At 31.7% G+C, this 15,716-nt stretch overlaps 1 protein-coding gene across 2 annotated transcripts in view; it reads right to left on the minus strand.

Annotated features, from left to right (window-relative positions):
• Window positions 1-15,716, minus strand: part of LOC129002617 (rap guanine nucleotide exchange factor 4) — a 140,053-nt gene that overhangs the window by 59,443 nt on the left and 64,894 nt on the right. The window contains exon 2 of one of the 2 annotated variants that reach the window (XM_054430561.1): window positions 7,129-7,220. Coding sequence is in view for 1 of the 2 variants with exons in the window: in XM_054430559.1 (XP_054286534.1) it covers window positions 4,853-4,897 (45 nt within the window). In the remaining variant the exon portion in view is untranslated. Of the gene's footprint in view, window positions 1-4,852; window positions 5,282-7,128; window positions 7,221-15,716 lie in introns of those variants that run through there. The other variant, XM_054430559.1, reaches the window with a different exon arrangement.

The following is a 15,716-nucleotide window of genomic DNA, read 5'->3' on the forward strand; positions in this document are numbered from 1 at the left end:
TGAGTTTTAATCCTTAGTGTTAACAGAAATCGAATCTCTTTATTTAACAACTAAAACAATACTTCGTTAGAACTCAAAATGCATATTGCGTTTTAAACTATCAGCTTCTTAAAACAAATAAAGAATCATATTTGATTCAAGTTCTTGATTTAAGTTCTTTGCTCTGTAGTAAAACGTTAAGCCAAAGAAAGGCATGCAGAACAAGAAATCTCACGTCAATAAATTATTGACTTTTATTTAAATAGATTTAATTTTACAAAGTATTTTATTTGAGTAAGTAAAAAGTTCGAGCTACAACTTCCACCCGGTCGCGTCACCTGTCTCGTGTCTCCGAGTACTCGGTATTTTTAATGTTAAATGTTAGTCTTTCGATGTACGTTTTCGTGTGTGTTCGTGTTCTATGTACTTATTTATTAAATGACGACCTTCATATACGGAGATGAATAACGACGCATTGTACGGCCTGAAGATGATTCCCTGTGAATCGAAACTATAGTTACCTACCACAAGCAGCATTTTGGATTACTAAATGCAGGTATTTAAACCATTATAAGTAAAAACTGTTAAACAAATTGTTTACACCAAAAGTACTTGTTTTGTTTATTCACACAAACAAAAATCTTTCATGGATGATTCATTTGTCAAACAATTACACTTATGACTAAATGCAGTCCTCTACAATATTCTGCAATCAGCACGACAGCCTGTCTGAAGTATTTACACTGATTCATACATTACTTATTCATTTAATGAATTTACTTTCTACTAGTATTAACCTAAGTGTAATTTAGTTGGTAATTCTCAAAAAATGATAGAAATAAACTAGATGCTGTTAGTGGTATATACTGATTTAATATATTGAGTAAACAAAAAGCTGATGTATATCAGATAACAAACAGCCTATCGACGCTTCCATTACGTTTATCGGTAATGTAGCTTTTATTAATTGTATTTTATAAAAAAATACACTTTCTCTTTATCAAAAAACCTGTGAAAATATCTAAATATCTTTTAGGACATGATGTTATGTGTAATTGGCAGGACAATGCGAATTGAACGAAGCATTCACCATATCATTCAAAATTATGTCTTATTGATTGTTGTTTGATTGTTGTAACAAATTATTTATTTAATGTAAAAGGTTTAAGAACAAGTGAGATTGTTTACACGTTTGACACAGAAAAATAAAGAAAAATGAACTTTTATACTTTCGTTGTCATCCTCATTAATTAATTACTATTTAATATTTTGCAAAATGACCTGAGCTATATTTTAGAATAGTTTAGGTAAGTTAATATTTGAATTGGTTAATCATTTTTGACAACACAAGGAAAGGGTTTGGCTGCCGCGAAATAACTAAATAACAGTGCAGAACTGTGAACGGTTCCGTTGTTTTTACAGTGCCAGATGTTGCAGCAAACAATACAGGAATGTGTTTTCCCTGTATTTCCATGTTCCTTAAGTGTATATTTAATTAAGTTGCAAAGCAAATTTACTCCATTATTATTTTAATCAATATTTTTTGAAAATAATAATAAAACTCAAATAACAATACTAATTACACATGGATGATTATTTGCTGCACTTATTTGGAGACTTATTCAAACCTGCAAATCCTCAGAAAATGCAGAATCGACTGGTCTAATTAGATTTCCATTCTGTTGAACTCGAGTAATTTTGTTTGATTGAAACACTACACAATAGCCTATTTGTTACTACACTTACTCACACATTATTTTAAGGGTTACTAGTAAAACGAAGGTTACACGCTTAAAATGCATTTTTAAAATTATTTTTATTTAAATGGTAACGAAAATGGGGGAAAATGTATAATATGTCTGTAGTGTTGGTAAGAATAACATTTGAGTGATCGAATATATAAATAGAGTTTTGGTAGTGATGCAATATGTTTTAACTATGAATTAATTCATTGATTACACTACATTAATTAATAAACATATTATAAGTAAAAAGTAATTCCGTGTTAAGTTCCTAGTTAAACTTTACTTTATTCAAAGAACAAAGAAACGAAATTACTTTTTAAAGTATTTTATTACTTCAAGTAGAAGTAATATATGCTATAGGGGTATGTGTACCGCGTATAACACTTAAAACGTCAGCATTATCAATGAAACTGGGAAATCCGAAATACCACGCTGAATTTAGCAGCACGGAGAGCTAAAACCTGCATTTGGCATTAGAGCAGCGTTTGCGTTTCCATTAATGTGTAAAATGCATACGCTTCTTTCTTATCTCTCTTCTAGCTCTCTTTCTGTTTTCTGTTTTCTGTTTTATATTTACAAATAATTTTACATCCTACTGTGTACTGGGTAATGTGGCTAATTATAGGCTGACCACGAATACAATTTATGTAAATGGAAGAATAATGGATAGGTTATACATCTTTACAGTATAAAATACATTAGGCTACTATCACCGGAGAAACTAAAAAGAAGACGTTTTGGTGGCACAATATTCTCGCCGGAACAAAAAAAAACTTTGAATTATTAAGGTCGCATGGACAGAAATACATTATTTGTTTGATTTTTTTATAGGCCTACTCTTAATAAGCTATTTAAACATTCCAATTTTTGATTACATACATGATAAGAGAATAAGAAAAATAATAGTAATCTGCTGACACAAGCGATAAGGAAATAAGTATGATTATTATTTCTTGTAGACTAAATATAACTTGATAAAGTATAAAAAAATAAATTACAAATAAATTAGGATTTTTTTATGTATGTAGTGTATGGCGTTCGTCATTGATATTAATCAGTCATTAGCTTTTTATTACTTGGTATTTTTTTAATGATACACATAAGTTAGGTAAATGAAAAATCGGTTTGCAGCTTCGAAATAAAAGTTAGTTAGTGCAGAGTTAGTTTTTGGATTAACCTAAATTGTTTTAACCTACAGGTTTTGTTAAAATCTTTACATAATTATGTGTTATAAATTGCTTGTAATTTAAAATGGGACAAATACATTACACATAATTCTTTCAAAAAACAACTAACAGTAATTTTAGTCATCTTTGCAATATTGTAGTGATGTTTTTTAAGGTCTTTTTGAAAGCCATACCTGTCCAAATAAAGTTTACAAACGAGAGTTTTATTTAGAGCATAATAAATTTAAGAGGAGAAACATACATTTACATTAACCAGTTTTCTTTCATGCATGTTTAACATCATGATTTAAATTGGTAATTATTAACAAATGGTAACAAGTGTTGTTTGAAAAAAAAAAATATTTTACAAACTTCATCAACCCAGGCTTGTTACAACACTAATTCGCCGAAGTTTTGTATGCAATACAAACTCGCTGATTGGATACAATAATTGATACACCGTTATTGGATGAATCTCAAATTTTTCAAACTGCCACGTGCTCTACATCAACTTTCATATTTCACCGTCAACAGAATGTTTAAAAATATTTTATAATATTTGTTTACCGTTTTTACAAACATCAAAAACTCTCGTCACGCATAACAGACTGAACAAACTTTTTATTGACTAATTGCATTATTTAAAGAACTAAATCATTCTCCATAAGTTAAACAATCATAAATGTTACTAAATAACGTCCAATACCACAGACAGATTATTTTTGTTCCCTGAAAAATGAAACTAAGTATTGTTGAAATTTACTTGATGAATGGAAATAAGGATAAATTTACTATTGACATTTATATAGTATAAACACTGAAGTGAGGTAATGAAGGTTCGCAAAATCATCAAGTTGATTACAAGTTGGTCAAATTGTAGTTTTGGTGGAATACATTGAATTTAAATTAAAAATCGAGGAATTTCAGGGTTGGTAAAAATTTATGGATAAACATGCATTAATAGTGTGAATCAATTTAAAATTTATTTCCTTTAAAATTTCCGAGTTGTACAAAGCATGCACAAAGCTATACAGCAACCGATACAATATCCTTTATTCAAAGAGAAAAGCGTTATTTATAAAGCTGAAAATCAGGAAAAAAACCACCAATCCAGTGTATTTATTCAGTGTTTGATTGTTGAATTGTTTGGTGCAATTCGATACTATTGTGGTTTCATACAAACGAATGTTTATTTTGTTTTGTTTTTCGACTTTAAAAAACTAGAGATAGCTTACGACCAACAATGTTTAGTTTTATTGAGTTTCTTCTACCAAAGATTTGCACAGCTATACACTTTTAACCAACACGAACAAGATATTTTACCAGACTTCCTAAAGCTGACTTATTTTAAAGTGAACTGCATACAACTCATCTGCAGAGGTAAAATGTAGTTTAAAATTACACTTACGGTAAATTTATAATATAGCTCATTGAATGAAAAGTCTAAATCTTTTGGTAGAAGATTATACATATAATTACATTGTTACGCTAAATTGTTACATTGTTATTGTAACAAGATTACGCTGTTTATTATACATAAAACAAATAAAAGTAAATGCAAACCAAGCATAAATATATATGTAAAACATACAATGAATGGGGAAAAAATCAATTCGTTGAAATAATATTTTTAGATTGTCTATACAGTACGTTGGGTACTAAACAAAGAGTATAATGAATGTATAAAAAAAAAACTACAAAATAATCCCTTTAATTACTTAATACACATAAATATTTGAAATTGTTTGCTAAAATTCGAAGACTCCTACTATATATTAAACGTATTCTCAACTGAAATCAACAATTCAATATTCAACCCATTAAATAATTACGTTGATAAGTTGAAAACAATTTAATATGCATTGAGAAGCACACTTTAACATGATCCGTCAGCTAAGGATTAAGGACTAAGGATTGAACGGTCGTACATACTGTTAATTCTTCATTAGGACAAAACATTACCTTATCTTTGGGTGACACATGGTAAACTCCGCGTCTCCAAAACATAGTAGCATCGTCCAAGGCAGTGAAATTACACTAGTTCTTCTAGACGAACACTCCTCTAAACGTTTGTTTGATACACTGAACTTTGCGATGACTTAACTCTCAAACTGCATCCCAATATACAACCACGAAAATCAAAATACGATAAATATTTCAAAAGATATTAGATAGCTGGTATTTTATCATCTTAACTTTGCATAATATTTTTGTAACTAATTCAATTTCAATCGTAAGACGCTAAGCCACGACAGTCTGAATTTCCCGCAGGAAACGAGAGCCAAGCCGTTAGAAAATTAATTGTTCTCGTCTCACGATCGCAGTCAACTCATTAATTAACTCCACCGGACGAACATTTGTCACATCCTACAAGTATCGTGGCCTGGTAAACAATGTTGATGGTTCAGCTTTATAGTTGAAAAGTTATTCCGGTTAGTGATTCTAGTAAGTTTGTAATAACTAATTTACCTTTTTAAATTTCAGTAACAGTTTGTATTGCTTTAAAATGTTGTTATGGTAGATAATTTTAAAGAAAATCATAATGTCGTAAAATTATGTTGTTTCTGTCACGTGGGTTAGCTTTTTTTGTTTGTCCTTTAATATATTGCACAATCTAAGTTAACTTTTTCTTAAAATCTCACTTTACGGTTGGAACGATTTTTTTGTGGTGTACTTAGGAAATGTTTCTTTCTAGCAGTCTAAATAAATAATATTGATTCATCACGAATTAAAGCAAATTTGACACCAAATTATTTAAAATAGTACAAGCAAAGGTCAAGTGTAAATAGCTTTCACAAAACTTATCCTAAACATTTTCACATTTTACAACTCACTCTTTAAATTTAACCATAACACTGTACAAAAATTCTTAACCAAAAAAGAAAATCGACGCACAAAACAAACCGAAATGGAATCAAACTTAACCAAGCTGCCTAACAACACTAGTCAGCTGTACACAGCTGTGACGGCCCGCCGAGACTGAATGGCGTGTATGTATCGTGATGTCCACAATGGCGGCCCGGCTCAGACTATCCAGACTGTGAGAAGGTCCTTCAGACAGACTGGTTAGGATATACAATACCCTGCCAGGATATCACTGACTGGCTGCTGTAACCACAACTTTCTCTGGCTGTGATCGGGCATGGACATAATTGATGTTTGAGTAAACGATGTATCGACGTGTTTTCTTGTAAATATTAGGTATGAGAAAAATGTCAAGCATATTACGCGGCCAAGTAATATGAGCTTAAAGTTAACAAAATGCTAAGCGAGTTAAAAAACGTTATGTATTATTTATGGACATCTGTATGCGCATAGGTATAGCTGAGTTGTTATAGTACTGACCTACGAATATGTTGGTCACCAGTTCAATCATAGGAAAGTTAACAGATTTTTGATGTTCCGAAACTGGGCACAGCCATAGTTTATTCTTTATCAGGGATAATAAGTTCTGGCTGAAGAACCAGAACATCTAGACACTGTCACTAGACACAGTCATGTGATTTATTAGTCAACCATCAGCTTTTACTCGCCTAAGTTGGTAAAAAAAAAAAAAAAAAAACACGCACCCTTATGTCCCGGCGTCGTGTACAATCTAAACTGGTAAATATCACACACTATATTAGAAGACCGTGATCAGTTTTTCAAGTAGTGCGGTCATGTGAGCTTTAAGTTTCAAAAGGTATTAAAGAGTAGGCCTACTGTAAGAGATAGTAAGATTTATTTGTGTAGCTATTTGCAAAATGGGGGAAAGACTTATATCAACCACTTATATAAGTAGATATAGCCTAACTAAGATGTATAACAAAAAAAGGACTGTTTTACAAAATATAACATTATCAAACTTTGTTATGTATTATTGAGACTAACAATAAAAATTAACTCTCAATAGCCTTTATTTTTTTGTGTTTAAATTTGTATTAGAATATAATAACTTCATTAGGGCTGAAAAGTAGGGTATATTCTATAGATTGATGTTTATGTTTAACTAAAATATCTTGTGGACAATGGAATCTAGGGTACAATTAACTGTCAAAAATGTCATCTAAACTTAAGTATGTTATTGCTATCTAGAAAGAAAAAATATCAACGTTCCGCGAGGCATACGTTATCACTTTATCATATTTACATGATAACCCCCAAGACAATTGTCATTTCTTTAATTAAGGTAACCTATCTACTGCATTTTTGTGATGAGTTTAATCATATGATTAAAATAGGTAATCATAATTAAATACCTTGTTGTCTTGTTGAGGGGTGAGCAACCGCACGTCCAGACACCCCCCGAGTACAGCATACCAGCTGCTACCCTGCTCTCCCTGCCGGAACACTGCAAACAATATGTTTTATGTTAACAAAATATCCTGAAAAATATGAGTGGAAATAGAAGTAAGTCATAATTCAAAATATTACGCATTTTTTTAAAATTAAAGGCAGAGCATGTAACTACTACTTCTCATGTAAAAATGGTACGAAAGACATTTAAAAAATTAGTTTGTTACGATGATTTAAAAAGATTAATGAGCCAGCATGTAATGTTTACGCTGTACATTTTTGTGGGGAATTGAAAGTAATCTCATTCAAACATTTAGATAATAATTAGCCGTCTTTAAACATAATTTGACATTAAAAGGTTACCCATAACCATTAAAGGCTACCCAGACGGTTCATAAGCCAACAGTACTTATAAAATACCAGGTTTATGATAATATCAACGTCAACGTGCATGGTAATCGGATTTTATCTGCTTCATTCTCTGTTGATTCAAATACTTTCGTAGTAAAAGATAATTTACAATCGATCAACAAACACTGATATCGCCCCAATCAAATCATTTACATTTCCGAATGAAACAAAAAATTAAAAACTGCTGTAACATAACTTTACTTCTATCAAAACAGTGTCACGTATTCCCCTTGACATTACATGAGGATACAAGACTAACCTTGGAAAAAAATCACTGAATTTTAATAATAAATGCTTATTGTAATTTCATGCATTGCTCATAGTATTGTTGGTTGAGATAAATAAATAATTTCCTAATCTAAATTTCCTTTTTAGTAACAGACAATGTAGAACGCAACATCCTTACTGCGTACTAGTAAACTATTTTTCGTGTTAGCAAATAAAAGTTCTTCCCCCATAAGTAACACTCACGATTAAATAAGGTCTTCAAATATATTAGAGACTTTAGGCATGTGGTTGTAAAACACTATTACTTGTGGACCGTCCACTCTCAAGTTAGTTAAGTCATCCGTTGTAGGCGAGATAGGGACAACAATAACATCAGCTGTTATCTCACAGGCTTCTATGTACAATACTCCTCGTCATAGACCACTAATATATCTCCTCATTCAAAAATAATTATTTTACTTAGAGGCAAAGAAAGAAAAACTGCTTCTTAATTTAAGCATTTTAATAACAATGAAACCGTTGGTTTTTTTAATAAAACTTGTGAATTTCTACTACTGTACTTTATAAAATTCCTCTTTGGGAAGATTGATGACATTGTTAATTTGTTCATAATGTTGATCTTAGTCGAAATTTTGTAGGACTCGAAGTATAAAAATCAATTGTTAAAACTGATGTAGCCTTAAAACTTTTACAGCTTCAAATGTATGGATCCAATTAGTTTCATGGCAATATGATGTCAGAATATTTACTACATGTAAAATAACATAAATTAAAACGTACTTACTTGTGATTATAATAATTATTTAGGCCTACCAAAAATTTATTTTTTATTACAATGTCTCAAAAACATCTTTCCTTCGGATCGTTTTACGGACTAGTCCGTAAAATATTACGGACTCGAATCATGTGGTGGTTATGTCAAAGCTTATCTAAATAAAATCAGCTGTTCTGATCCTTTAATCAAACGGTTTTGGCTATATTTTGTATTTTCTGCTATAATATATGACAATGTAATGAAAAATATTGTTCGCAACTCGTCCTAAAATGCTTTTTTGTGACTTAATCGAATTTCCGACTCAGCAAAGCCTCGTCCGTTAAACACGATATCGTGCCAAAAAAACCTACTTTAGGGACTAGTAACGGAAAACTGCTATTTTACAACATCGATAATATATAATTACTAACCGGCATAATATTTATTCTGTCAACCCGCCTAACATGTATTCAACTGTTACCATATCCCTAAAGCCGTTTTAATGACTTATATATATATATATATATAATTCCGTTAATTAATAAGGTAGGTAATAATTAAATCAACGCCCCAGTGGAGTTACTTGTTCATTGGTCCATGACGACGTTGTGAATGAAGAAGGCTGAGCGCCAACAGCTGATCTATTGTTGTCACTGTCTAGCCTGTGGCAATGCAAGTTCATTTTCGTGTTGTAACTCGCGTTCGGGCGGTCGGTTCGTACTAAATATTTGGTTCTCTACTAAATATTAAACGGTGCTATACTTAAAGTGACGATTACTTGTTTATGGTGGAGTTATAAATTAGATAGAATGTTCGATTTATACTTTACGTGAAGTGTATTGTGTAATGAGTTGGTGACTGAGCTGTCAATCTAAATTGGTTGTCACTTGGATGCATATCAAAGGTATGACATTAGTGCACACTTAGCTAGTATTGCGATTGGACTATGTTAAAAATAGGTTTAAAATCCAACATATTAGCATAGATAGAAGGAGTAGTAAGTTGTCTATACCCTTTTATCGACGATATTAGCCTGTAAACCTTATCTTATTAATGAATAACCTTATTGAATAACTTTATTGAATAACCTTTACCAACTCATTACTAACATAGATCACTCATATATATTTTCTTGAGAACAGTAACCTATCTGTTTGCATTATTTTGGGCGTGTAGTTTTGATAGCAATCAATAACTGTAGGCCTATAAATAGGACGTATCATTACTTCCAGTACAAAGTAGTGTATTTGTGTCTTGTGTGCGTTTTCGACGCCACTCCTGTCCAAAAAAGTGTCCGAGATTGTCCGAGTCTGTTGTCATAACAATGGTGTCATGACTACGGCTACACGCTTTACAGTTATTTTAGAAGAAGTACACTTCGTGAATTGAACTGGTCACACTAATCAATGATCTAGGCTAATTATGTTATCCGTATGTATACTCTTAAACCTATTTCTTTGGTTAAAATAAGACAACACTGTTTGACGACATTACCTAACATTATTGTTAGAAAAGAATTAAGCTTCAGTCACCATCATTAGAGCGTACTACGTGAATTATGTAAATAACAAACTTTACGCTTCGTTTGGAAATAACTGGAGGGAAACAAGTTTTTATCTCGGTGGACCGTATATGACAGATACTAACCCCATTTGAACCCTGGCAATAAATAAAAAAAATACCAAGGACCTCTACTCTCTGTAGTGTACAATGTCTTAGTTAGGTGAATTACAGAACCCATAAATAAATGCTAATTTACAAATTTTATTTAAGACATTTGGAAAATGAATTAATAAAGGTTTAATTTAAACATCGGTCTACTCCGTAAATTCTTAAGGGGTTTTAAAGCCATAAAACTTACGGTAACTAATGATAATTTCTTAGCAACATTTTGATTACACTTTATTTATTTTATTATTACATCTAAATAAAAACGTTATAAGGCCAATAAAGACTTATTACTCTAGCGTTACATGCAATATTTTATCGATGAAGTATATTGTGTCAAAGGATATTAAACGTTTATTCAAATATCGGAAATTCTCAGAATTTATTACAAGTGGATGAAAGGGAGTATTTTATTGCTCAAAAGGTTGAGAACTGCCATTTGACAACAAAGAGCTGCATTGTAAGTGAGTCAAACGTACACTGGGAATAACTGAATAGGCCTATGAGTTTGTAAATGTCAACATGGAAAAACCACTTGTCTAAAGAAAAAAAGTCTTGTAGCTTTATTTTGGTAATGAATCAAAATTTGAATAGTTGTTATTGCTAAATACTGATACTTTCCCAAACACAGTTTACACAATTTAGGCGGTTGTAGGGGAAGTAATTACATCCCCTCCGCCTCCCCCTACCTTTGAAACAACAGCTGGGCAGATGTTAATTAGCTCAAACCGTCAATCAGCTGTTACAAGGAAACAAATGTGATGTTGGTGGGGAGGGGGGTGGGAAACTTCCCCTCAAACTGCCTACATTTTGTAAATGAGCTATCGTGTTCAATGTACTGTATTTAGTAGGCTCTAATTATCTAGGATCTTGTGAATACACAAAGATATATGATCGTGAAAAATTAAAAAAGAGAACATGAAACCAACAAATTGGTATTAATTTTTCACAAATAAATACATCTTCCTTGTTAAACATAACAGTAACCCTGTAATTGGCGTATTCTCTTGGAAATACGTAAAGTAAATGTCTTCCATGGAATAAGTGGAATAAGTCTTCAGGAATAAGTGATAAAGTTTGAAAATTAATCTTGGCGTGGCTGTAAACTAATTACTAAACAACTAATCCGCGTTTCCCTTCACACTCACGCTTCTGTAGGCCGTAATGCAATTATGGCTGACACTTTATACACCTTTGCGTTGTTCTTACTGGTGGTGAGAACGATTTGTAATTTTTTGAATCAAGAATTATTTTATTAGTTTGATATTAACCAATGGCAGATGGCAATTAGTTCTATGATCAGTCTATTAATAATTATTATGTATTAGTGGTTGAAGGGTATTAGAGAGTGGGAAATTGCTTCATAGCCATTCACGTTAAATAATATTCTGAATTTAAGCCAACCTTTATTCCGTAAACGATAAACATTTAAATGAAAGGTTTCCTTGACATTTGTGTATGTTGTTTGCTGTGAAACTCACATTCTTAATAGTATCACTGTCCAAGTATGTTTGCACTTTGTATGTAACTGTAAAACAAGAAAATTTAATATTTCATTCTGTATAGTATAGTAGGGCCTACTAGGAGTTCGCTCCGAAGTCATGTGAGAATGAACGAAGACGATTCCATGTATTCCATACGCAATACTTTTCTAAAGAGTACTGTAACCATTGTCTTACGAGCTTAACAGTTGTCTAAGCAGTCAAACAATTATTGCGAGAAGGTAAACTTTAAATAGCATAGTCTCCCATTTTGACTATATGTGTGGGTAAATTTGTTATTTAGTTTTTGGTTAGATAAAATATATTTTAGCATTATATCAATTACCAAAATGGTTTTTATAACCATCTGTATTTTACCAAACGATAATATTTTCAACAAAAACATTTTAAAACCTTATATTGCGTTCGAAGTCATTATTTATTTGAATCTATCAGCCTTTGAAAACCAAATAAGATAGGGTTAAATATCCAGCAACTGACAAAGTTAAAACAGCGAATCCCGGTTTGACAGCAAACTAATTAGAAAACAATTAATTTACAGTTTAACTCTTCTCCAGCATTCTAACTAGCCATTGAATGCCAGATTTGCAAATTTGGTTTGACTTGCTGAGCAAATATAGTTGAATACGTTTTACGAGATGCAATATAAAAAAAACTAATGATTTAAATAGAGAGAGTATAAAAAATGTATACATACTTTGCCTCGTTTTCGTTCGCATATTTAAGTAAATGTATCATATACAATAAAAAGACACATTTTATCTTAAGTTTAGCTAACAGTTTGAGGAAATCTTTAGATGAAATAGCTTGTGTAAATACATTGCTAAATATTAACAATTACAAAATATAGCCTAGAGGTTTCAAAACCACAATACCATTGCACTCTAGGCAATCGTAAATATCCCTTTTATTTTTTAAATACGTGTTGATGATAACTCACAGTACAGTCACTCAAATATTTCCTGAGGCTTATCTTAAACATAAATACGTTAGCCTAATCAAAATACACGACTAAACTGTCAGCGAATAAAATTAAAAACAAATAAAATGTAGGCCACGTAGAGAAGTGGTTATCATTATGAGCAATTGAGGAAAGTAAGATAAAAAGGATCATAAAAGCATCAAACCAAATTGCAGTGGATCTCTTATACAGGGTGATTGATATAAGTGTGCCAGCCGTTTTATTCGAAAACTATAATAGATATCAAAAAAAGTTAAATAGTAAGTGCCTTGGATTTTTTATTTAAAAAATTGTGGTCAAGTCCAAAAAATTATTTTAGCCGCCATTTTTCCAATATGGCCGCCAACTTTGTTTTTTCTTATGGAACACCCTGTATTTTATGATGTATTCTGGTAGAAAAAGTAATTTTAAGACGATTTTATTCTTGTGATTTTTTTCATAAACCTAACCGTTTCAAAGATAATAATGGTTAAAGTTTTGAAATTTCTGCATGAGAAAGAGTTTCGATAAAGGCCTAAGCAAGCATGCCAGCTGTTTAGTTCGAAAACCATTCAAAATTTCACAACTTAAACCATTATTATCTTTGAAACGGTTAGGTTTATGAAAAAAATCACAAGAATAAAATCGTCTTAAAATTACTTTTTCTACCAGAATACATAATAAAATACAGGGTGTTCCATAAGAAAAATCAAAGTTGGCGGCCATATTGGAAAAATGGCGGCTAAAATAATTTTTTTGACTAGACTATAATTTTTTAAATAAAAAATCCAAGGCACTTACAGTTTAACTTTTTTTGATATCTCTCATAGTTTTCGAATAAAACGGCTGGCACACTTATATCAATCACCCTGTATACAATAAAATAGGTAGATAAGGGTGTGTGTGCCTGATACAACTATTCTGACTAGGCAAAATTCAAAGGTTTCCTTATCATATGACAGTAGCAAAACTCTTTTAACCCTCACATTATTTACATCTTTCTTATTTTATTTTAGTATTTCGTTGTGAGAGTTATTAAAATTGGACGATGAGATTACAAGTATTGTATTACATTGTATTGTATGCAATATTAATTATGTTTATGTATTTTTATAATGCTGATGTCACTTTTCAATTTCTGCATTAGAATTTTATTGCCAATCATGTAAAAAAGCGCAATAAAACAATGCTCTAAAGTTAGTAAACAATACTGTTAAGTAAATATTTGTTACTCTAAGAACTAATATTAAAAAGGCTAGTTCAAAAAACAGTTGTAGGTATGAAGGTTTAGCCATACTTACTTACTTACTTACTGTAGTGGCTCCACAAATCTCAGTTGATTCTTCGCCTCATTACCAGCCTCTTCCACCCTTCTCTGTCTTTTGCCAAGTTGACACTTGTCGGAATTTGTTTGCACCCATTGTCCTGGTGTCGTTCAATACTTGGTCAGTCCATCTCAATTTCGGCCTTCCCAATGGACGTTTACCTCCAGGTGTGGCTCTCCAAACTTCATACAGTCTTGTTCCTTTCTCTCTTCTTAGCACATGCCCTATCCAACTTAACCTTCTTCCTTTAACTATTGCAACAATATCTGGGTCGGTGTATAGGAAGGTGTGACCTCTTGTGTGAAACCTCTTGTGGAAAAGTTTAACCATATCCCATAAAAACCGTAACCTCACACTGAACGTGTTTTAATGCGTACACTTCAATGTTTTAATCTTCTTCAACTTGACATCAAACCTAATTTATGACTTTCCAGTTTTACCGCCATATTAAATTATGTCAAATAACAGTCTGGTTTCCTCTAACAGAATTATGCTATAAGAAACATTTAAGCTTGCTTTTGACAAAACGTGCCATACTCATAAATACAACAGTTTGTAAATATAAGTACAAACTGTATTTTATCAATGTCGCCTATGAGCCTTAACGTGTTCATCTATAAGTTGTCCATTACTTCTTTTGGTATCATAAATTTGTTTGGTATCATTTATTTAAAAAGTGGTTTGGATTGAAGTAAAAGTGACCCGAATAGCAACTATTGAATTTTGATATCCGCATGTTACCATACCTACTGTACGACGAGGCGTTTTCTACCTGCCAAATCGTGTATTCCGTGTAGGTAAGTGTACGGGTATACGTTTTTCAGGGTACAGCTTCTGTAAAATTTTACAAATAGAAAATGCCTGTCTGGCCCTTGAGTGAATATTCTGTGCCAAAAGACACAATTCTTGTGTCCAATATTTTCTACTATTTTCTGCTACCTTTGGCTATTTTCTGTGCTCAAAGTGATTCTGTGCCTTATTCCACATCAGAAAGCAACAAAACCCAGTATTAAGACATCCCTAAACGGCTCAAAATATTAACAAAGTATACCATTTACATATTACAAGTAAGATGAATGATTAAATCACTCTTGCTACTAGATCCCAATAGTAAAATCACAACTAAATCGTTTATGTATCAATTCTATCATAGTACTACTAGTTTGGCCCAAGAAATATATCATATACATACAATTATCCTGTTAGTTAACTCTATGCAAATGAGTTATTCTCCTTTGAACACTTGACTGTACTGTGTTTATAAAAGTAATCCTCTAACGCATCAATATAGGGACTAAATAACATGGTACTTGGTTACTACACGGATATTAATTCATAACCGGATTCCTGGGGAGGCAGTGTATCATGTTTAACTGACACAAGATTACTTGCAACTGATATTATAATCTTGCCTCTCTTGATGCTAAATAAAATATACTTTACTGATGTTTGGTTTTGCATTGATGTATAACTTACGCGTGTATCTTGCGAAAAAATTATGGAAACATAATAAACTCACCACTCTTCAATAAGAAAAATCAAGATATTTATAATTTAACTACTGGTGGTTGCTTAATGTGTATCCGAAAATTAATTGCGAACTTGTACAGAAATACCTTTGGCTATTCAAATACCTATCATTGTAAAAAAAAAACTTTGCCTGAAATTAACTATTAAAATTTCCGAAAAAATCTGGTTATTTCGCAATATATAACAGGAAAAA

The sequence above is a fragment of the Macrosteles quadrilineatus genome, unplaced genomic scaffold (genome assembly GCF_028750875.1).
Source record: "Macrosteles quadrilineatus isolate MER2022 unplaced genomic scaffold, UCM_ALF_1.0 Scaffold_9__3_contigs__length_116548681, whole genome shotgun sequence".
Classification (NCBI taxonomy): domain Eukaryota; kingdom Metazoa; phylum Arthropoda; class Insecta; order Hemiptera; family Cicadellidae; genus Macrosteles; species Macrosteles quadrilineatus.